Source organism: Hyperolius riggenbachi, chromosome 1 (genome assembly GCF_040937935.1).
Source record: "Hyperolius riggenbachi isolate aHypRig1 chromosome 1, aHypRig1.pri, whole genome shotgun sequence".
Lineage (NCBI taxonomy): Eukaryota > Metazoa > Chordata > Amphibia > Anura > Hyperoliidae > Hyperolius > Hyperolius riggenbachi.
The window spans coordinates 607,898,546-607,923,431 of NC_090646.1; the positions used below are offsets into that span (position 1 = coordinate 607,898,546).

Sequence of the window (24,886 nt, forward strand, 5' to 3'; positions counted from 1 at the left end):
CCTCGGCGCCGCTCCGCAGGCTCCCGGTGGCCGACCCGACCTGGCCGCCGGCCAGGTCGGGCTTCTTCTGCGCTCCATGCCGGTGCGCTGACGTCATTGGACGTCCTCCGGGCTGTACTGCGCAGGCTCAGAACTACTGAGCCTGTGCAGTACAGCCCGGAGGACGTCCGATGACGTCAGCGCGCCGGCGTGGACGTCAGCGCGCCGGCGTGGAACGCCCAATGGAGCGTAGAAGAGGCCCGACCTGGCCGCCGGCCTGGCCAGGTCGGGTCAGCCACCGGGAGCCTGCGGAGCGGCGCCGAGGGCACCTTCTGCCTGCCACGGGCTGGAGGAAGCCCCAGGTAAGTGGATAAGGATTTTTTTTTTTTCATAGTCCCTGAACCTTCCCTTTTAAAGGTAGCCATTTCAGACTATGTGCTTTTCAATGTGCTGGGGGAAGGGCATACATTTTTAAAATGTCGAAACATTTTTTGCTTTGTTCAATTTGCCCTTCAGCACAAACCTTGCAGTATAGGACATTGCTGTTTGTAGATCATTGGTCTTTGGGAACCAATAGTCAAATTAAAGGACACCTGAGGCAAAAATAAATGATTGTATCTATCGTCCTTCTCCTAAAAATGACTTTGTAAGATATTCCAGTTTTATTTAAATCTACTTTTTAAGTTTTAACTGTTTTATTGTTTTTGCTCAATGACACATTCATTGAAGTATACCAGAGCTAAAATCTATGAACTATTGACCCTTTATCTCTTTCCTGCTCTCAGAAGCCATTTTCTGCTAGTAAAGGGTTTTACAGTTATTTAATTATTTAGTATTTATATAGTGCCGACATCTTCCGCAGCGCTGCACAGAGTATATAAAGTCTTGTCCCTAACTGTCTCTCAAAGGAGCTCAAAATCTAGTCCCTACCATAGTCCCATACAGTTGGAATTTCTTATCCGAGAGGGTCACACTGTAGTCACTTCCTGTCTGAGTCAGGATCGAGCCAGCCACTTACGTACCTGATATTTAACTCTTTCAGGCAGAGAAAGGAAAAAAGGAACACAGCATAGTTATTTGTGTACTTCAGAAACAAAAACAAAAGACCGAGAGCCCAAATGGTGCAGTATTGTTGGATAATAATAACAAGAATAATTAAGATTAGTTATACTCACAAACAAAGGTTGCCCCTAGGCAACCACTCCATATGCCGGTGGGGAGAATTAGAACCTCACCCCACTCAGGTATAAGATGTCGCTCTCTGTAGAAAGAAATTAGGAACAATCCTTGCCACCATAGGTGGATCGCTTTGTAGTGAGGATAAGAACCAGAGGCGCCAAAAAGAGTAAAAGCATAACAATAAATTAAAAATTGGGGGGAGACATAAGTCACGACTCACCGCCCATAGAGACCAAGAACCAGTCTGAGACTTAATGTTCAGTCAGAACAACAACAATTTATTGGTACTCCCAGGTGCTACGTGTTTCACGGGATTTCCCCGCTTCCTCAGGCAATCAAACAGGAGCACAAGCGATCAGGCGCTGAGCTCACACCAGACCCCTGATCGCTTGTGCTCCTGTTTGATTGCCTGAGGAAGCGGGGAAATCCCGTGAAACGCGTAGCACCTGGGAGTACCAATAAATTATTGTTGTTCTGACTGAACATTAAGTCTCAGACTGGTTCTTGGTCTCTATGGGCGGTGAGTCGTGACTTATGTCTCCCCCCAATTTTTAATTTATTGTTATGCTTTTACTCTTTTTGGCGCCTATAGTTATTTGTGCGCTAGGCACTGTACACATACCCATGTCTATTTCATCATGTCACCGTGGGTATCCTTTAACCACTTCAGCCTAACTGGACGAAAATTTTCGTCCAGTTAGGCTGCGCGCACTCCCGCGGCTCCCCGTGCGCGCTCCCGCTGGGGGCCGTTAGCCCAACGATCAATGAAAGGGATTATAAATCCCTTTCACTGATCGGACCTCTCCCCCCCCCCCCCCCGGAGAAAAGCCGACAGCGTCTCTTCAGACGCTGCAGCTTTTCTGAGATCAAAAAGTTCCCCTGCTTCTATCTTCTGCCTGGGAGCGAGATCGATCGCTCCCAGGACTTTTTGACTGCTATTTGGCCACAAACTACACCAAAAAAATCACTTTACATTCAATAAATACATTTTTACCCATGTAAAATCCCCTGTTTACCTCCCACACCAAAAAATACCCACATACAAGTTTTAATAAAAAAAAAAAAAAAAACAATTACAATAATAAAATAAAAAAAAAACCAAATAGTTACCTAAGGGTCTAAACTAGGGTTGCCGCGGTATACCGGTATGACGATATACCACGGTATGATTGTGCACGGTAATCGTACCGTGGACAATCTCGTTTTACCGGTTTCAGGGGGCGGGGCTACTGGGGGGCGGAGCGACGTAGCGGCGGCGCACGAACAGCAGTGGTGATAAACACTCACTTGCGTAATACTCATTTGCAGCCAGGTCAGTCCTCCACGCTGTACTGGGCTTCATTGTTCTTTTATCACATTTCCCTGAAACAGCGCCCCCTGGGTGCTATTACAAGGAGATGATGCAAGCACAAACAGGAAGTAGAATGAAGCACAGTACACGCGTGAGGACTTGGCTGCTGACAAGTGAGTATTTGTCCCCTCTCCCTCCCTCCGGCTCTCTGTGCTGGCCACCTAATTCTAGCTACACCTATCCCTGGCTACCTATGCTGCGCTCACCTACTACTGGCTACACCTATCCCTGTCTACCTATGCTGCGAGCACCTACGACTGTCTACACCTATCCCTGGCTACCTATGCTGCAACCACCTACCACTGGCTACACCTATCCCTGGCTACCTATGCTGCGACCACCTACCTCTGGTTACACCTATCCCTGGCTACCTATGCTGCGGCCACCTACCACTGGCTACACCTATCCCTGGCTACCTATGCTGTGATCACCTACCACTGGCTACACCTATCCCTGGCTACCTGTGCTGCGACCACCTACCACTAGCTACACCTATCCCTGGCTACCTATGCTGCGGCCACCTACCTCTGGTTACACCTATCCCTGGCTACCTATGCTGCGGCCACCTACCACTGGCTACCTATGCTGTGACCACCTACCACTGGCTACACCTATCCCTGGCTACCTGTGCTGCGACCACCTACCACTGGCTACACCTATCCCTGGCTACCTGTGCTGCGACCACCTACCACTGGCTACACCTATCCCTGGCTACCTATGCTGCGGCCACCTACCTCTGGTTACACCTATCCGTGGCTACCTATGCTGCGGCCACCTACCACTGGCTACACCTATCCCTGGCTACCTATGCTGTGACCACCTACCACTGGCTACACCTATCCCTGGCTACCTGTGCTGCGACCACCTACCACTGGCTACACCTGTCCCTGGCTACCTATGCTGCGGCCACCTGGCACTGGCTACACCTATCCCTGGCTACCTATGCTGCGACCACCTACCACTGGCTACACCTGTCCCTGGCTACCTATGCTGCGGCCACCTGGCACTGGCTATACCTATCCCTGGCTACCTATGATGCAAGCAGCTACTACTGGCTACACCTATCCCTGGCTACCTATGCTGCGGCAACCTACCACTGGCTACACCTATCCCTGGATACCTATGCTGCGGCCACCTACCACTAGCTACACCTATCCCTGGCTACCTACGCTGCGGCCACCTACCACTGGCTATACCTATGCTGCAGCCACCTATTACTGGCCGGTGGGGGCACACTATTTAATGTAAGGGGGTGGGGCCCAGGTCCAAATAATTGTTAAATACCGTATACCGTAATACCGTCATACCGTGGTATTTTTTTTTACGGTTATCATACCGTGGAATTTCATACCGTTGCAACCCTAGTCTAAACTTTTTAAATATTCATGTCAAAGGAGTATATCAAAATGATTTATTAAATTATGGGCTTCTAAATAGTGATGGACGCAAATTGAAAAAAATGCACCTTTATTTCCAAATAAAATATTGTCGCCATACATTGTGATAGGGACATAATTTTAACGGTGTAATAACCGGGACATATGGGCAAATACAATACGTGAGTTTTAATTATGGAGGCATGTATTATTTTAAAACTATAATAGCTGAAAACTGAGAAATAATGTTTTTCCATTTTTTTCTTATTCTTCCTGTTAAAATGCATTTACAGTAAAGTGGCTCTTAGCAAAATGTACCACCAACAGAAAGCCTAATTGGTGGCGGAAAAAACAAGATATAGATCAATTCATTGTGATGAGTAGTGATAAAGTTATTGGCAAATGAATGGGAGGTAAAAGTTGCTCAGATGTAAAAAATTCTCAACCCTGTAGGCTGAAGTGGTTAAAATGAGATTATTTTCCGATTATCCTATACAGAATTGCAAAACGGTGATTTGGTTACTGAACATAGGTTGTAAGCTGGAAGGGCAGACTTATCTTCCTCACGTTTCCTGTACTGAATATACGTGAGTATAAGTCAACCTCCCAACTTTATAAGAAAAAAAAAAAAATGGCGATCCCAGAGAAATACACATCGCTGCATACAAGTGTCCAGAGGAGCCGGACTCCCACTTCCTATACAGGAATTTCTGCATAGCAGCAGACAGATTTTTGCCTCCAAGCAAACATTGCCTTGATAAAGGGGCCATAGATGGCTCCGAAAAGTTGGCCATATGATTTTACATGGAACCAATAAAGATGTACCAATAGTCATGTAGGACCAGAATGCAGAAGTATGGCGGACACAGCAACGAACACCAGCTGGCGGAATGACCGGTAAAGTATAAGTGCATGGGGTACTGGAGAATGGGGGAGGGTGTGTTAAATAAAGCATTGTGGGAGGGGGGAGGAAAGCACCCAGGAGTTTGTCGCGTTTGCCTTTCGCGATTATCGCACACTGTTTCTGCTCCGCATCCAATTTGTGCATGACAACTGAAATTAGTTGCATCTTCAATCAGGCATGCTCTTGGCAGCACCAATTTTCATTCAATCGATTAGAATTGTTTAATTGGATGGTTGATCAGCTGTCAAGTAATCTATGGGCACCTTTAGGGCCCGTTTCCACTAGCCACCGCGCGCGGCTGGGAGACGGGGTCTGCGGGAACGCAGAAGAATGCCAGAAGCCGTGCCATGCACGGCTATGGGATTCGCTGTCTCCCTCGTGAAAACTGTGGGCAATGCCCGCCGAATCGCTAGGGCAAGCGATTCGGCCGATGGCGCCATTATCCCCTATGGCAGAGTTTCCCCGAGCGATTTGCCTGCGGGGAAACTGCAGATTCGGCTGGTTTCCGCGCTAGTGGAAATGGGCCCTTAGCGATAGACCCTAAACAAACATGACTGAATCACACACTTGAAACAGCTAATTCAGTCAGACATCAGAAAGATCATCAGGACAGCCAGGCAACTGGCATTGTTTAGAAGGAAATAAATATGGCAGCCTCCATATGCCTCTTACATCAGGTTCCATTTAAATTGTCTACTGACTCTGTATAAACCATGCAGAATGCAGACAGGGGTACTGATTTTCTACTTTGCACAATACCACAGAAGATGGGGTTATAGTATTAAAGAAGGTTTTAATGGTTTTGGATAAACATTTAAGACATTTCTTTCTTTGGAAATGTACACAAATATATTTTACAAATACATATATTAAATCTATGTGCAGCCAATTACTCACACTTTCAAAGCAGTCTCAAAAACTCAAAGCCTATTTACATTCTGCAACTGGAAAACACTTCTTTTCTCTAAAGTTATCACATAGATCTTTTTTCATCTTCTCTTTGTTGTTTAATTGCACAAGTACCAAAAAGTACTTGCTTGTTATTATCAAGTTGTGAAAAGATCACCTAGAAGAAAAAAAAATTACATATGGAGTCCCTCAGGGCTCTGTTCTGGGCCCCCTACTGTATTCAATTTACAACCTCCTCCATCGGCAGTCATCTCCTCCATGGGCTTCATATACCACCTATATGCCAATGATACCCAAATTATCTCCACACCCCTGATCTTTCCCCCTCCACCATGGACAAGGTCTCCTCCTGCCTCTCGACTATCTCCTCCTGGATGTCAGCTAGGTTCCTGAAGCTTAACTTAGATAAAACTGAGCTCCTTATTTTTCCGCCCTGTACTGCACCAACACTCCTGGAAATTCACATCATGATCAAAAGCACTAACATCCGCCCTACCTCCTAGGCCCGCTGCCTGGGCGTCACCCTAGACTCTGCTCTCTCCTTCAGCCCCCACATCCAAAATGTTACCAGAGCCTGCAATTTCCACCTTCGCAACGTCTCTAAAATCCACCCCTTTCTGACCCCAGACACTACCAAGCTTCTTACAAATGCACTCATTATCCCCCGCCTTGACTATTGTAATGCCCTACTGTCTGGCCTCACCTTGAAATGCATTCAACCCCTTCAATCACTCATGAATGCAGCAGCTAGACTCATCCTTTCTTCCCACCGCTCTGCTTCCACTTCTCCCCTCTGCAAAGCCCTACATATATCTGCTTCAGGATCAGTTTTCAGATTCTGTGCCTGGTACACACCATACAATTTCTCATCAGATAGATGGGTCGATAGATGATTTCCGACAGATCCAATAGTTTTTCTGATCGATTTTCTGATCACTTCTATGCAAATCAATCAGAAAAACGATCGGAAATCAGATCGGACCTGTCGGGAATTATCTATTCGACCGATCTATCTGACGGGAAATTGCATGGTGTGTACCAGGCTCTGTGCACAAGACCTGCCCAACGTACATCTCTGAGCTCATCCACAGATCTATACCTGCCTGCCCCCTCCAGTCCTCCAATGACCCCTGCCATACTGTCCAACGCATTTCTCACTTCCATGCACGAATACAGGACTTCTCAAGAGCCGTACCCACCCTATGGAACCCCTTCCTTCTTACCCCCTCAGACTTGCTTTTTCCTTCAACACCTTCGAACAAGCCCTCAAAACACACTTCTTTAAAATGCCCCCCCCCCCCCCCCCCCATTTACCTCTCTCAGCTAAGCACCTTTTCCACAGCCCTACCTTATGTGTCCCTCCCCCTCCCTTTAGATTGTAAGCCTTTGGCATGGTCTTCCCCTCCCTTAGTGTGTCCTTCTTAATCTTGCAACCCCACCAATGACACCATTCCTATGGACTAACTTGGACTTGAATTGCTGGGCCTCTGTTAAATTGCATGATCATGCATCTTATACTCGGTTTGCTTGTATAACATTGTGCTATGTAGTATAACAGTGTGCTCCCTCTCTATCACCCCCGTATGTATACCTATTTATTGCCCAGTGATGCATAATATGTTAGCGCTTTATAAATACAATGATACTTGAAAATAAGGGTCCATATCTGAGCAGTGAAGTTCAAGCTACCCCAGGTCAGCAATATTTTGGCAGATGCAATGCTGACCCCATTCATAAATGGCGCAGTATTGCACACAGAAAGTCATACTGCTGTAGGAAAGCACACTACATGGCACTGCTATGGAGGAAATGGACATGTCTTTCTATGCAACATCTGGTGTTTTTGCAGTGTCCTCTGGGTTTGCTGTACTGCAGAGCATGAATAAGTGTGCGATGACCCACCTCTTGTACCAACGGGGTTGAAGTCACTCTGTTGGAAGATAAGGGTCCACACATATAATAAAACTCTGAACTTCGTTCCTAATAAAACTTTTATGCAGTGTTCATGATTCTACAATAAAGGACGAAGTTTTATTAGATGTGATGCTTATCTTCCGATGATGTGTGACATTGAGAGCCTCATTGAGGAAAGCTTACTGACTTACATTGTTCAGGATGCTCTGTACCACAAGTGACAGTTTAGGGGCTGTGCTCTGTACAGACAGCTTGCTCTGTTATAGCAAAGCTATGTGTTGCTATGCAGGGGGCGGAGGGACAATGGCACAGCAGTTTTGGATGGGCAGGGTAGCGGAAGACAAAGACATCAGCCGTTGAAAGATTAAGCGACCTCGGCACACACCAAATGCTAAGCCAAGATGGCACCAGCAGGTCTCATCCACTAAAAACAGTAGCAAGTTTCATGTGACTAGTCATTTGGCATCCGAGTCTACTACGAACAACAAGCTACAGCATCTACAGATTGGCTGCTGTTACTAGTTAATCTTCCTGTAACGTAGTTCAGGGTAAGCCGCGCAGGAGGATTTCTCAGGCCCTGCTGGGCCGATTTGCATAATTTTTTTTTTTTTTTTTGCAACACGCAGCTAGCACTTTGCTAACTGTGTGTGCACTCCGATCGCCGCCGGTCTGCGGCGATTAGCCACCGCTCCACCCCCCCCCAGACCCCGTGCGCTGCCTGGCCAATCAGTGCCAGGCGGCGCTGAGGGGTGGATCGGGACTGCCAATGACTGCATGACGTCGATGCCATGGCGACGGGGGAAGCCCTCCAGGAAATCCCGTTCGCCGGAGGCGATCGAAGCGGGTGGGGGGATGCCGCTGCAGCGGCTATCATGTAGCGAGCCCTGGGCTCGCTACATGATTAAAAAAAAAAAAAAAATTACAAACAAAAACTGCTGCGCTGCTCCATGGCGGTTTTTAATAGACCGCCAGGAGGGTTAATAACACAAGGTCACTCCTGTGTCCTGGCATTTAGGATATCCCCTTATTCTCCAGCCTGCCTCGCTCTCCTGCTGGTTACCTCCTCCTCACATCTTCATCTCCCACAATAAGTGCTTTTATGATGTTGGCGGAACGTCACCAGGAAATAGATACCAGGAGAATAAGTCAGGTTGGAGAAAAGCAATTAAAGCTCACCTTCACCCCCCTCCGTTTCAGAAGCTTACACCACAAACATCCTAACAGATGGGATTACCTGAAGTTTAATGAACAATCCCCACCCTTCCTTTTAATGATTTTAAATCACTTACAGGGACACTATTGCTAAATTCTGCATTTTAATGGTTTTAATATAAAATACGAGCAATGATAGTGATGTCTGACATATGTATAGTTACTGATTATAATTTATTTGTACACTTACATAACTAATTTCCACTGAGGGAGTCACGTCAGATGATACATTTACCTGACGCCGATTTAGATTAAACCATCAGCCTGCAGGAGGCAAGTGTACTAGCTGTGTCTGTTATGTTTCACGCCTTGCTCGTCTGTAAAAGGATTGTCCCATCTTGTAACTGCACTCTCGTGCAGCTCTTCTGCTTAACAGTACGCTGTACGGCTCTGTAAATAATGTTGCCCGCCAAAGCCCAAAGTTCAACGCTGCTGAAGCGCATGTGTCCTCAGCGATTCAGTCAGGGATCTTGCATATAGGCAGGAGCTGGTCTCCACAGCAACAGACAACAATAGGTGCCCGTGGCTGTGCCAGCAGTGGGGGCTTTGGCGGGCAGCAATATTTACCGAGCCATATGGTGCTGTCCTGCGCTGTACGGCAGTTCTGTTAGGCAGAATAGCTGCACGAGAGTGCAGTTACAATGATGGAACAATCCTTTTACAGAAGAGCAAGGGGTGAAACATAACAGACACAGCTAGTACACTTGCCTCCTGCAGGCAAAAGGTTTAATCTAAATCGGCGTCAGGTAAATGTATCTTCTGACGTGACTCCCTCAGTGGAAATTAGTAATGTAGTGTAAAAATAAATTATAATCAGCCACTTTACATGTCAGACATCACTCTCATTGCTCATATTTTATATCAAAACCATTAAAATCAGAATTTAGCAATAGTGCCCCTTTAAGTATTTTTAATTACAAACTGAATCTTTGAACTTCATGGAAGTCTATAACTCAACAACTAGTGCTGGTGTTAGAATCCAGGTTTGCCCAATGTGAAAACGCAGATCACTCTGCACTTTGGCACCCAAGCTAGTGGAGGGGGTCATGGGGAGGTCGCTTACGTGCAAATGACAATACTCTGATGCTTCCTTCTCCCGGTTTGTAAGGTGGAGGCATCAAAAGTCTTGTGAAACGCAACCCTGTGACCCTCTCCATCGGCTTAGGTAGTGAAGTGTAGTGTCCGGCATCATTTGGGCCTCTGAATTAGGCAACACAGATCTGAACACTAACAACATTTCCAATTACATTATGAATTTCAGAAAGTTTCACCATTCTTCTAGTTAAAATGCTTGGCCAGCACCTACAAATGTGTATAACTTTGGAAGCAGCCAATTTATTTTACCTACCATCAAGAGGTTTCTGAAAATCAGTATAAAAGGTACTGAGAGTCCACTGGCAGCAGTAGGCACCTTCCTATAGTTTTGCAGTTTGCTTTCTTATTTGCCTTTCAGGGATTCGTAACCACAAAATAAATATTAGAGAAATGCGTATAAATGCAGCGATAGCTGGTAAAAAGGTCATCTGCACCATAAATTAGCTGGAATAGGAAAAATACAGAGATGAATGGAAGATCAATGTACATATGGACCAAGCTTGGGAGGGCAGGTCACAGGTGGAACGCTTCCAGACGTATTCTGCCGGAATCTTCCGGATGGCGTAGTGCAATTCCGTATCGGATTAACATTTCAAGATAGGGGGGCCAATAATCATCTTTAACTGGAATATAAGGGTCATGTGGCGACTCTGAAAGCTTGGAGATGAGGGTCTGAAAGTAAGCAAAGATTAGCACATTAAAAAAATGTAATAGGCACTCATACTACCCCACCCCCAACCGTATAGTAACTTTATACCAGTTATGTTTATTTCATAGAAGTTACAGTAAAGAAGAAATTTGAGTTTCATACCACTTTAACCACTTCATGCCAGGGGTTTGAGGGTTAAAATGCACACGGCACATGCGCTTTAGTGGGATAGGAGAACTTTTATAAATGACCTATTGGCACTAAAGTTGCTCAAATAGGACGTTTAGAAATGTCCATTTTGCAGGAAGTGGTCAAGGCAAGTGGCGTTACCGTTTAATGGCCCCCAATCCCCAGTTCAGGCACATATTTAAAACTGTGTTTCATACATTTACTACTTGAAGACTGCCTCACACCAATTGGCATCCCCAGTGGCATCCCCAGCACCTCCTAACGGCAACTGGCGTGCAGTAAAGGGGTTGTGTTTTGCGTGTGACACGGCTGTCCCCTCTGCAGGCTCAGGAAGGGCTCCGCCCGAAACGTTGTGTGTACTACCTTGCTGCTCCAATACAGCTTGTTGCTGCTTTCAGCCACAGAGTGCCGTGTCCTTTCATTCATATTGTTGCAGGCTCAGGAAGTGATCGGCTCTCATAGGCTGATGTCTATGACAGCTGATCACTATGATTGGCTGGTATGGGGGGGAAGCTGGGAATTTAAAAAAATATATTTTTTATTAAAAACAAAAAAATGTATAAATATTTACAAAAAAACAAGACAAAAAACAAACACCCCAGCAGCGATCAGAGCCCACCAACAAAAAGCCCTGTTGGTGGGCAGAAAAAGGGGAGGGAGGGGAAATCACTTGTGTGCTGAGATGTACGGCCCTGCAGCAAGCCCTCAAAGCTGCAGTGGCCTATTTTGCAAAAACATAGCCTGGTCACTAGGGGAGGGGGGGGGGGGGGGGGGGGGTTAAGACCGCGGTCCTTAAGTGGATATAGTGGTATGAAACTCAGCATTTCCCTTTTGCTCTAAAAGATTATTTACAGCATAACATCTATTGCCACAAAAAATAACAAATAAATAAAAGCAGAGCAGCATTCAAACAGTTAAGCACAGCACGTTGTTATTTAGTGGAAAGCTCCTTGCTTCAGCAGGCAGCTTCTGGCCACATCTGAAGAGGTGATAATATTCTTTTGTTTACATTCCTTTGTCAGATACATTTAGTAGACATAGGCAAACTGCGAAATGGAGCTGAAAAGCAGAAAGAGCTGAGTAGTAATCACTAGATAGATTTTAATATATAAATACAGCAGCTATGCAATAAAAATGCAATGGCAGCTTTCAGAGCAGATAAACTGTACTTTAGGAGTACACTAGGATTTCTTCATAATAACTTTAGTACAGGGAGACTCCTAATTATGCTCCTCTCCCCCCCCCCCCCTTTTTTTTAAATAAACTGTACTTTGGGAATATGTAAACAGAGAACAATAATTGTGCACAAAAGCAAATATGGTAACTGTATAGGTAATAAAAAGGAGGAAAACACATTTTAACCCACTTTAAATGTAATCAGATGGCCAGGCAATTGGCATTGTTGAAAAGCAATTAAATATAGCATCCCTCGTATCCTTTTCAATTCAGGGCTTGAAGAACAAGGAGGCTGCCATATTTATCTCCTTTTAAGCAATACCAGTTGCCTGGCTGTCATGCTGACCCTCTGCCTCTAAGAATTTTACATCCTGAACAAGCATGCAGAAGATCATGTGTTTCTGACATTGTCAAATCTGACAAGATTAGCTGCATGCTTGTTTCTGGTGTTATTTAGACACTACTGCAGCCAAATGGATTAGCAGGACTGCCAGGCAACTATCATTGTTTAGAAGGAAACAAATATGGCAGCCTCCTTATCACTCTCACTTCAGTTGCCCCGTAAGGCAAATGGTTATTGTTGGGCAGCAACAAATCAAATGCATAAAAAAAGGGTTAAAAAAGTTATTTTAATAAAACACATAAAATAACATAATTACCTCTAAAATTTCTGCCAGCGGAACCCACTTCATCTGTGACTGATCAAACGGACTCTGAAGAAATTTGGGGAATAAAAAGCAGCTGTTAGCCTGGCATTATCCACCTACTTTGTCACACAAAACACAGAACTGAGTTTTCATATAGAACATCTCCTGCACCACGTGATTATGGAGAAGGCTTCACAATGAGAGACAACGAGGAATGGATTTTCACTAAATTAGGTGCATTCTTTCTCAAAAGGCACAAATGTCTGGAGTTTGTTTTACTTTGTTTTCAATATTTTTTTTTTTTTGTAATTCAATTTTTACCTTTGAGTTTTAAAATTTTAATACACACGAACAAAGGCTCTTTCCCCTAAAATAAGACATCCCTCGAAAATAAGACCTAGCTGCACTCCCCCACGGCGCTGCTGCTGCGGCAGATTTACCTCCCCTGCTTCTGTCCCCCCTCCTCCATAAAGTAGGAAACCCCTGCGGGCTGCGGCTAACTGTGCATAATTCAGATCTTAGATCGGCAGTGAAAACTTGAACAGTAACAGAGCCCGTATACAGGAAGTGATCTCTGTTTACTTCCTGTATAGGGCGGCGCTGTTACTGTACAACTTTAGCTGCCTTTATCACTGATCTAAGAGCTGAATCATGTACAGCATTAGCTGCAGAGGGATCCAACATTCTGGAGGAGGAGGCCAGCAGCAGAGGTAAATTGGCTGCAGCAGCAGCGGCGGCATGGGGGAGACGGGAGCTTACTATATAGCAGGGCTGTTGAGTCGGAGCAATTTTGGGTACCAGGAGTCGGAGATTTCATAAACTGAGGAGTCGGATGATTTTTCTAATATATATATATATATATATATATATATATATATATATATATATATATATATATATATATATACTTGGGAGGGGGGGGGGGGGGGTATGGCTACCGGTATGTACGGGGGGGGGGGGGGAATCTGGCTAACCCCACAAATATAAGACCTGCCCGAAAATAAGCCCTAACACATACCGTATTTCACGCCGTATAAGACGCACCCAGGTTTAGAGGGCAAAATCCAGGGAAAAAAAGATATAAACTAAACCTTGTGTGTTCATATTTCAGGAGCGTCTTGTACATGACCTCCCCCAAACTGTGTCCTCCTCTGTCCTGCTGTCTGCCCCCAGTGTGCTGCTGTCTGCCCCCATGTGTCCTGCTGTCTGCCTTCATGTGCCTGCCCCATGTGCCTGCCCCCATGTGCCTGCCCTCAAGTGCCTGCTGTCTGCCCCATGTGCCTGCTGTCTGGCCCCATGTACCTGCCCCCAGGTTTCTGTCTGCCCCCGTGTGTCATCGCCGGGTCCCCCCTGCTTGCCCCCCTCCTTGTTCTCGCCGATGACGCGTCATTACAAGCCGGCACTAGAGGAAGCCGCCCACAAAAGCCGGATGTCTTCAATCGCCGCGGGCAAGATGGAGGAGGTAAGCAGCTGCCGCTTCTCAATTAGGGGGGCCCGAGCACACACGGGGGGACACGAGGAGGGGGGCAAGCAAGGAGGGTGAGGAGACGGCCACAGCAGGACGCACAGGCAGGGAATCCCAGACGGCGGGTCGCGGTTCGTATCGGCGGGCGTTCGTAAGTCGGGGATTCCCTGCCTTTGCCGTATAAGACGCAGGGACTTTTTCTCCCCATTTTTTGGGGAGAAAAAGTGCGTCTTATATGGCGGAAAGTACGCTATTTTGGATCAGAAGATTCAGTTTTTTTGGATCAGAAGATTCCGGCGCACCCGGAATTTTTTGTGGTACACACGGCATGGAAAAGTTGTTACATGTGAAAAGAGCATTTAGACAATAGACAGACAGTGGTATACAGTAGAATGCAAGATAGTAACAATAATAACTATATAGTCTTGACCATAGCGAGATTACATAACAGGCATAACTTACAAAGGGTGCAACGTGATTTGGACAGCAGTGCGAGACTAGCGCGTTTCGCGAGGGTGGATGAAAAATTGAATGAAAAATTAATATAAGACAGTGTCTTATTGTCAGGGGAAAGACGGTATCAATACAATACAATAACATTTGTAAAGCGATTTTCTCCCATAGGACTCAAAGCGCATAGTTGTGTCTCAGATCAATACAGGGTTGCAGGCTGGGTTGTGTTACAGAGGAGATAGTCAGGTGTTCATAAATGCCAGACTGAAGAGGTGGGTTTTCAGTTTAGACTTAAAGTGGACCCAAACCAAACATATTTTTTTTTAATCTAAAATATTTAGTTGCACCACTCTGACACATACAAAGAATAAACACTCCTTCAAACCTATGATCATTTCAGTGCATGCTTTTCACCCTTCTCTTTTCATAGCTAGGGTTATACTGGGGGCAGCCATTAGCAATTCCTCCATTGCTGGACACCATCTACTCCACCAGTTTGCCGGAAAAATCCCGGCAATTTGAAAGGAAGGGAGGGGTTCCTCCAATAAATGTGAAATATTTTATATTTGTCATCATGCAGCTGAAAAAAGGCTGCTATTTATTATTATAATTTAGAAAATAGATTTTATTTCTGAAATCTTGTATTTTTAATTTGGGTCCACTTTAAATGCTTCCAGGGACGGTGCTTCTGGAGAGCCTGGCTTCAAGTTGGAGGTAGACAGCCTTTTCAATAATTTTCCCCAGAAAGGGGAGGTTTGAGACAGGTCTGTAGGTATTTAGAGCATCTGGGTCTAAGGATGGTTTCTTGAGTAGTGGCCTGACGATTGCTTCTTTCAGACAAGAGGGAAACCACCCTTCTTGTAAGGAGCCGTTGACTATTTTGTGGTATGCCGGTGTAAATAGCTCAGGGCATTGCAGCATGAACTTAGTGGGGCCAGATCGAAGGTAGTCTGGCGAAGGTTTGAGAGGATATCCAACATGTCTTTTTCAGTAATAACCTTGAAATCAGACCATGGTGGTAAGCTCTTTTTGCATCCATTATATGGCTCTGCATAGGTTTCCGGGGCTGAGAATTGTATGGCAGATCGTATGAAGGAGACTTTGAGAAGAAGTGGGCAAATTTCTCTCACAGGTCCTGTGAAGGTCTGACGCTGGATTTCCGGGCAAGATGGATTGCAGAGATTGTCAACCGTGCAAAAAAGTTGGGTGAGGTCTGTTAGCTGCATTTGCAATCTCGTGAGACAGGAATAAGGACTTCTTTTTGTTGATCACCATTTGATATTTTTCCAGGTGAGCAATTAGGGAAAGTTTGTCTTCAGGGGACTGATGTTTGCGCAAATAGAATGGAAAATAACACTTTCAGAAATCGTTAGATGCTATATTAGTTATCATTCCTGAATTGTCACACTTAACACAAAATCCGCTAGCTCTTATATATGTAGCAGAAGTAAATATAACTAGCAGGTAGTTATAAAACAACAAACAAACAAAAAACTCAAAGCCTAAAATGGCCAATTCTATAAACATATAATAGAACAGAAGAAAAAAAATAAAAGAGAAAGAGCGCTCATCCTTTCTATCCATCACTATCTGGTAATAGGAGTCCATTCTGGATATATGCCCCTCCCCCTTCGATAGTACCTCGTTATAAAGCTATCCCGAATAATTTTCATAGTTTATATCCCAGAATTCCCAAACTTTAGTGAAACTTTTCAACCTCTCATGAATCTCAGCCGTCTATGGTTGGGGTAGCACAGTGGTGTAGTGGTTAGCACCCTCACCTTCTAACGCTGGGTTCCCGGTTTGAATTCCAGCCAGAGCACTATCTGCAGGGAGTTTGAATGTCCTCCCGTGTCTGTGTGAGTTTCCTCCAGGCACTCTGGCTTCCTCCCACATCCCCATAAAACATATCAACAGGTTAATTGGCTTCCTTCTAAATTTACACAAGACTATAATGGAAATATGACAATGGTAGGGTTTTGATTGTGAGCTCAGAGGGACAGTTAGTAACAAGACTATATATACTCCATAAAAAGCACTACGGAAGATGTTGGCACTTTGTAAGTACTAAATAATAATAATGGCTAAAACTATTAGACACAAAGGATCAGCAGGACAACCAGGCAACTGGTATTGTTTAAAAGGAAATAATTATAGCAGCCTCCATATCCCTGTCAGTTCAGGTGTCCTTTAAGCACTCTTTCTTGCACAACTGACTAACCACCATTTAATGGGTTAAGAGAGAAGTAGGAAAAGAAACAGCATGCATTGCAGCTTTAAAGAACCAGAGACGAAGCACCCTCATGTATTTTACCATATATATATCAGTGGGAACATTAGAGAAAACCCCTACCCTGCTCTCTATTTCATTCTTCACTGCTCAGTCTGCTTTTTTATCAGCTATGATAAAATCCCCGACTGAGCAGTCTGGCTTTGTTCAGGAATCATTATAGCTGAGTCTGTCTTTTCAAGCCCAAGCCTGCCCCCTACTGACTCAGCTATATTGATTCCTGAGCAAAGCCAGACAATGCTCAATCGGGGATTTTATCAGGGCTGGTAACAAGCAGGCTGAGCAGTGAAGAATGAAACAGAAAGCATGGTAGGTGTTTTCTCTAATGTTCCCACTGATGTATATGGTAAAATACATGAGGGTGCTTTGTCTCTGGTTCACTTTAAGGACTATAGCATTACAGATGTAGACAAAAGTTGGTCGTGGTGATGAATTCTTCCCCATCCCAACAAGAGCCATGTGGGCGGGTGAAATGGTCAATGAGATGCTAATAATTTTTATAGGATGGAAATGTTAAGCAAAATTATTCAGCGTGCAACTGGACCAATTAAAATCATCAGCTATTGCATTTGATTTGGTTCCGATCCAAGCTGCATATATTTGCATATCGTTATCACATTTTGCATCAACTGAAAAATAAGCGTCTCATTGGCCTATCACTAGGACTGTGCTGGTATTGTTCATGAGTTGGACCCCATATTGACTAGCTTGGCTATTCTGTCAATACCAAGCCTGTTTGGGGTGACCACGCTGGCTCTTTTTAAGTTTTATTAAAATTTTTCAAAAACAGAAATAATAAAAACAACTATAAGTGTTTATGATGGAGCAATAAGAAATAAGGCTAGGTTGCCATTCAGATCGTAAATCAAAATCACAAACCCCCAACGATTGTACATTTTTTAGCAATGTTCCCAGGGATTGTGTTTCTCGATTCTAATTTGGGGAGGGCGGCGGCAGAATCCAATTGAGATTGCTCCCGAATTGCTGTATGCAGCATGTTTGAATGGTCCCATAGGGACACATTGGTACAGCGCTTTGCGGATTGCCAGTGAAACCTGAGACTGTTTAAAAAGAAAAAGTTGGATACGCTAGGTAGAGGGAAGCATCTGGATAGTCTAGAGCAGGGGTCTCAAACTCGCGGCCCACGGGCCATTTGCGGCCCTCGATACAATATTTTGTGGCCCTCGCCAGCAAAAGCTTCCTTATAGTTCGCTTCAGTGCTCCCAAGTAATCCGCCGCATCCCCGCCGCTAAACAACGGCTGCAGAGCCCCCAAAGCGCCCGGGGGCAATCCGCCAGCATTTCCTGGAAGGGGCAGAGCTTTCAGCTTCAGCTCTGCCCCTCCTGACGTCAATCGCCACACGGATCGCCGCCTCTCCCCGCCCCTCTCTGTGAAGGAAGAGTGAGAGGGGCAGGCAGGGGCGGAGATGTGCCGCGATTGTGAAATTCCTTATGCGGCCCAGCCTCATCCTGACTTTGCCTCCTGCGGCCCCCCAGGTAAATTGAGTTTGAGACCCCTGGTCTAGAGGCTTCATATCTCCTCCTAGACCCCACTGTTAGTATGCATGGATACTCTGAACATATTGGACAACAGCTTGTTGGATAGGTTCTCATGGCCACGCTCACCAGTGTACGAGTGCGTCCACAAGTATGGCCATGCCTGGGCAGTAAACTGTAGCTGCTCTTCCATGAACGGATCAATGCCACTGCACAGGCACGGCTGTACTGCAAAAATAAACAAAGGGAAGTGAGGCCGCAAAAGATCAGAAGGTCCCAGGCAACAGCGGTGGTCTCAAAAAGGATGTCGGAATCAGGATCATGCTAAAAATGTATTTTTACCTTTCAAAAAACAAAAACCAACGAGAAAAAAAACAGCTTTGACTCCACCCTCTTTCCTTGGCTGCTGAGGAAATAATAGTGACTTCAAAACCAACATGAGAAAGATAAACTGTGCAAATTGGGAGCAACCAGCACAACCTTGTGGTAAGCTGGAAAAAAAAATCACATGCTTTTACAGTAACTGAAGACTATTGAAGCACTTTGTCATTTTGTAACACCACAAAATTATATTTCATGACAGCTCCATGGTTCATATAAGGAACATAGTGAAAGTAACAAAGGTAGAAATAAAGGGGTTATACAAGTACTGTATGACAAATATTTTAAACATTTAAAATTTTGAACACAGTGTAAAGTGGTTGGCACCCTAAGTGCTCTTATTATTGAGTACATATTCAATTGAAAATAGTAAATGTGTGTTCAAAACCACTGTATATGTATGTATATAGTGTGATATTGCTTTTGGCATACAAAACATTTTTTTTAAACTTCAGAACAATGCAATATCTATCAGGTAACACGTTAAAGTCAGATTGGCAATACCTTTTTCTTTTTTAGCCTGTTTTCTTGGTCATCAGGGACAGGGAAGTATTCCGACAGAAAGTCTCCAAGTGCAGACAGCAGCTCTTGCCTGTAGTCTCTGACCTTCTGCAGCTTGGTTTTCAGCTCCTGATATAAACTTGGATCGAGATGTCAGAGAATATGTAGTTATGAAAAATCGCAGAATTGGTAAAATCTCTTAAATTGGACAATGTACTGCTACATGCATTCCCGCTGTGATCAATACAATTGGATCAACATCAACAACATAATTGTGAAGCGGTCATGCCAGTGATAAGATTGATAGGAAACAACATTACTGTGACCTGACTGAATTTATTTATTTTATGTTCAGTGATTAGCTAAAGCCTGTTGAATTCTACATAACATATGGAGAACCCAGAATTTGTAACATGCCACTACCTCAGCTAGTGGGGTCATAGTTGTGGCTGGAGAATTCTAGCAGTGCCACTACCTCAGCTAGTGGGGTCATAGCTGTAGCTGGAGAATTCTAGCAGTGCCACTACCTCAGCTAGTGGGGTCATAGTTGTGGCTGGAGAATTCTAGCAGTGCCACTACCTCAGCTAGTGGGGTCATAGCTGTAGCTGGAGAATTCTAGCAGTGCCACTACCTCAGCTAGTGGGGTCATAGTTGTGGCTGGAGAATTCTAGCCGTGCCACTACCTCAGCTAGTGGGGTCATAGTTGTGGCTGGAGAATTCTAGCCGTGCCACTACCTCAGCTAGTGGTGTCATTGTTGTGGCTGGAGATTTCTAGCAGTGCCACCACCTCAGCTAGTGGGGTCATAGTAGTGGCTGGAGAAATCTAGCAGCGCCCCTACCTCTGCTAGTGGTGTCATAGTTGTGGCTGGAGAATTCTAGCCGTGACACTAACTCAGCTAGTGGTGTCATTGTTGTGGCTAGAGAATTCTAGCAGTGCCACTACCTCAGCTAGTGGGGTCATAGTTGTGGCTGGAGAATTCTAGCAGTGCCACTACCTCTGCTTGTGGGGTCATTGTTGTGGCTGGAGAATTCTAGCAGCGCCCCTACCTCAGCTAGTGGGGTCATAGTTGTAGCTGGAGAATTCTAGCAGTGCCACTACCTCAGCTAGTCGGGTCATAGTTGTGGCTAGAGAATTCTAGCAGTGCCACTACCACAGGTAGTGGGGATAGTTGTGGCTAGAGAAATCTAGCAGTGCCACTACCTCAGCTACTGGGGTCATAGTTAGGGCTAGAGAAGTCTAGCAGTGCCACTACCTTTGCTAGTGGGGTCATAGTTACGGCTGGAGAATCTAGCAGTGCCATTACCTCAGCTAGTGGGGTCATAGTTGTGGCTGGAGAATTCTAGCAGTGCCACTACCTCTGCTATTGGGGTCATAGTTATGGCTGGAGAATTCTAGCAGTGCCACTACCTCCGCTAGTGGGGTCATAGTTATGGCTGGAGAATTCTAGCAGTGCCACTACCTCCGCTATTGGGGTCATAGTTGTGGCTGGAGAATTCTAGCACTGCCACTACCTCAGCTAGTGGTGTCATTGTTGTGGCTGGAGACTTCTAGCCGTGCCACTACCTCAGCTAGTGGGGTCATAGTTAGGGCTAGAGAAGTCTAGCAGTGCCACTGCCTTTGCTAGTGGGGTCATAGTTATGGCTGGAGAATTCTAGCAGTGCCCCTACCTCAGCTAGTGGGGTCATCGTTATGGCTGGAGAATTCTAGCAGTGCCACCACCTCAGCTAGTGGGGTCATAGTTAGGGCTAGAGAAGTCTAGCAGTGCCACTACCTCAGCTAGTGGTGTCATTGTTGTGGCTGGAGATTTCTAGCAGTGCCACCACCTCAGCTAGTGGGGTCATAGTTAGGGCTAGAGAAGTCTAGCAGTGCCACTACCTCAGCTAGTGGTGCCATTGTTGTGGCTAGAGATTTCTAGCAGTGCCACCACCTCAGCTAGTGGGGTCATTGTTGTGGCTGGAAAAATCTAGCAGCGCCCCTACCTCTGCTAGTGGGGTCATAGTTGTGGCTGGAGAATTCTAGCAGTGCCACTACCTCAGCTAGTGGTGTCATTGTTGTGGCTGGAGAAATCTAGCAGCGCCCCTACCTCAGCTAGTGGTGTAATAGTTGTGGCTGGAGACTTCTAGCAGTGCCACTACCTCTGCTAGTGGGGTCATAGTTGTGGCTGGAGAATTCTAGCCGTGCCACTACCTCAGCTAGGGGTGTCATTGTTGTGGCTGGAGAAATCTAGCAGTGCCACTACTTCTGCTAGTGGGGTCATAGTTGTGGCTGGAGAATTCTAGCAGTGCCACTACTTCTGCGAGTGGGGTCATAGTTGTGGCTGGAGAATTCTAGCAGTGCCACTACCTCTGCTAGTGGTGTCATAGTTGTGGCTGGAGAATTCTAGCCGTGCCACTACCTCAGCTAGGGGTGTCATTGTTGTGGCTGGAGAAATCTAGCAGTGCCACTACTTCTGCTAGTGGGGTCATAGTTGTGGATGGAGAATTCTAGCCGTGCCACTACCTCAGCTAGTGGTGTCATTGTTGTGGCAGGAGAAATCTAGCAGTGCAACTACTTCTGCTAGTGGGGTCATAGTTGTGGCTGGAGAAATCTAGCAGCGCCCCTACCTCAGCTAGTGGGGTCATAGCTGTAGCTGGAGAATTCTAGCAGTGCCACTACCTCAGCTAGTCGGGTCATAGTTGTGGCTAGAGAATTCTAGTAGTGCCACTTCCTTTAGGTAGTGGGGTCATAGTTAGGGCTAGAGAATTCTAGCAGTGCCACTACCTCAGCTACTGGGGTCATAGTTAGGGCTGGAGAATTCTAGCAGTGCCACTACCTCCGCTATTGGGGTCATAGTTATGGCTGGAGAATTCTAGCAGTGCCACCACCTCAGCTAGTGGGGTCATAGTTGTGGCTGGAGAATTCTAGCAGTGCCACTACCTCAGCTAGTCGGGTCATAGTTGTGGCTGGAGAATTCTAGCAGTGCCATTACCTCAGCTAGTGGGGTCATCGTTATGGCTGGAGAATTCTAGCAGTGCCATTACCTCCGCTATTGGAGTCATAGTTGTGGCTGGAGAATTCTAGCAGTGCCACTACCTCAGCTAGTCGGGTCATAGTTGTGGCTGGAGAATTCTAGCGTTGCCACCACCTCAGCTAGTGGTGTCATTGTTGTGGCTGGAGTATTCTAGCAGTGCCACCACCTCAGCTAGTGGGGTCATAGTTAGGGCTGGAGAATTCTAGCAGTGCCACTACCTCTGCTAGTGGGGGTCATAGTTAGGGCTAGAGAAGTCTAGCAGTGCCACTACCTCAGCTAGTGGGGTCATAGTTAGGGCTAGAGAAGTCTAGCAGTGCCACTACCTCCGCTATTGGGGTCATAGTTATGGCTGGAGAATTCTAGCAGTGCCACCACCTCAGCTAGTGGGGTCATAGTTGTGGCTGGAGAATTCTAGCAGTGCCACTACCTCAGCTAGTCGGGTCATAGTTGTGGCTGGAGAATTCTAGCAGTGCCATTACCTCAGCTAGTGGGGTCATCGATATGGCTGGAGAATTCTAGCAGTGCCATTACCTCAGCTATTGGAGTCATAGTTGTGGCTGGAGAATTCTAGCAGTGCCACTACCTCAGCTAGTCGGGTCATAGTTGTGGCTGGAGAATTCTAGCGTTGCCACCACCTCAGCTAGTGGTGTCATTGTTGTGGCTGGAGTATTCTAGCAGTGCCACCACCTCAGCTAGTGGGGTCATAGTTAGGGCTGGAGAATTCTAGCAGTGCCACTACCTCTGCTAGTGGGGGTCATAGTTAGGGCTAGAGAAGTCTAGCAGTGCCACTACCTCAGCTAGTGGGGTCATAGTTAGGGCTAGAGAAGTCTAGCAGTGCCACTACCTCCGCTATTGGGGTCATAGTTATGGCTGGAGAATTCTAGCAGTGCCACCACCTCAGCTAGTGGGGTCATAGTTGTGGCTGGAGAATTCTAGCAGTGCCACTACCTCAGCTAGTCGGGTCATAGTTGTGGCTGGAGAATTCTAGCAGTGCCATTACCTCAGCTAGTGGGGTCATCGATATGGCTGGAGAATTCTAGCAGTGCCATTACCTCAGCTAGTGGGGTCATAGTTGTGGCTGGAGAATTCTAGCAGTGCCACTACCTCTGTTTGTGGGGTCATTGTTGTGGCTGGAGAAATCTAGCAGCGCCCCTACCTCAGCTAGTGGGGTCATAGTTGTAGCTGGAGAATTCTAGCAGTGCCACTACCTCAGCTAGTCGGGTCATAGTTGTGGCTAGAGAATTCTAGTAGTGCCACTACCTCAGGTAGTGGGGTCATAGTTAGGGCTAGAGAAGTCTAGCAGTGCCACTACCTCTGCTAGTGGGGTCATAGTTAGGGCTAGAGAATTCTAGCAGTGCCATTACCTCAGCTACTGGGGTCATAGTTAGGGCTAGAGAAGTCTAGCAGTGCCACTACCTTTGCTAGTGGGGTCATAGTTACGGCTGGAGAATTCTAGCAGTGCCATTACCTCAGCTAGTGGGGTCATAGTTATGGCTGGAGAATTCTAGCAGTGCCACCACCTCAGCTAGTGGGGTCATAGTTGTGGCTGGAGAATTCTATCAGTGCCACTACCTCAGCTAGTTGGGTCATAGTTGTGGCTGGAGAATTCTAGCAGTGCCATTACCTCAGCTAGTGGGGTCATCATTATGGCTGGAGAATTCTAGCAGTGCCATTACCTCCGCTATTGGGGTCATAGTTGTGGCTGGAGAATTCTAGCAGTGCCATTACCTCAGCTAGTGGGGTCATCATTATGGCTGGAGAATTCTAGCAGTGCCACTACCTCAGCTAGTCGGGTCATAGTTGTGGCTGGAGAATTCTAGCCGTGCTACTACCTCTGCTAGTGGTGTCATAGTTGTAGCTGGAGAATTCTAGCAGTGCCACTACCTCAGCTAGTGGGGTCATAGTTATGGCTGGAGAATTCTAGCAGTGCCACCACCTCAGCTAGTGGGGTCATAGTTAGGGCTAGAGAAGTCTAGCAGTGCCACTACCTCAGCTAGTGGGGTCATTGCTGTGGCTGGAGAAATCTAGCAGTGCCCTACCTCAGCTAGTGGGGTCATTGTTGTGGCTGGAGACTTCTAGCAGTGCCACCACCTCAGCTAGTGGTGTCATAGTTAGGGCTGGAGAATTCTAGCAGTGCCACTACCTCTGCTAGTGGGGTCATAGTTGTGGCTGGAGAATTCTAGCAGTGCCACTACCTCTGCTAGTGGGGTCATAGTTGTGGCTGGAGATTTCTAGCAGTGCCACTACCTCAGCTAGTGGGGTCATAGTTGTAGCTGGAGAATTCTAGCAGTGCCACTACCTCAGCTAGCCGGGTCATAGTTGTGGCTGGAGAATTCTAGCAGTGCCACTACCTCAGCTAGTCGGTCATAGTTGTGGCTGGAGAATTCTAGCGTTGCCACCACCTCAGCTAGTGGTGTCATTGTTGTGGCTGGAGTATTCTAGCAGTGCCACCACCTCAGCTAGTGGGGTCATAGTTAGGGCTGGAGAATTCTAGCAGTGCCACTACCTCTGCTAGTGGGGTCATAGTTATGGCTGGAGAATTCTAGCAGCGCCCCTACCTCTGCTAGTGGGGTCATAGTTAGGGCTGGAGAATTCTAGCCGTGCCACTACCTCTGCTAGTGGGGTCATTGTTGTGGCTTGAGACTTCTAGCAGCACCACTACCTCCGCTATTGGGGTCATAGATGTGGCTGGAGAATTCTAGCAGTGCC

General features: G+C 46.2%; 1 protein-coding gene across 2 annotated transcripts in view; it reads right to left on the bottom strand.

The window, feature by feature from the left end:
• Nucleotides 1-9,697: 9,697 nt before the first annotated feature.
• Nucleotides 9,698-24,886, bottom strand: part of CENPK (centromere protein K) — an 83,408-nt gene continuing 68,219 nt past the window's right edge. For both annotated transcript variants that reach the window (XM_068249853.1, XM_068249862.1), the window contains exons 9-11: nt 19,170-19,305; nt 12,593-12,646; nt 9,698-10,591 (exon numbers count right to left, since the gene is read on the bottom strand). In XM_068249853.1, the coding sequence (XP_068105954.1) occupies nt 10,433-10,591; nt 12,593-12,646; nt 19,170-19,305 (349 nt within the window). In that variant the 3' untranslated portion in view covers nt 9,698-10,432. The remainder of the gene's footprint in view (nt 10,592-12,592; nt 12,647-19,169; nt 19,306-24,886) is intronic.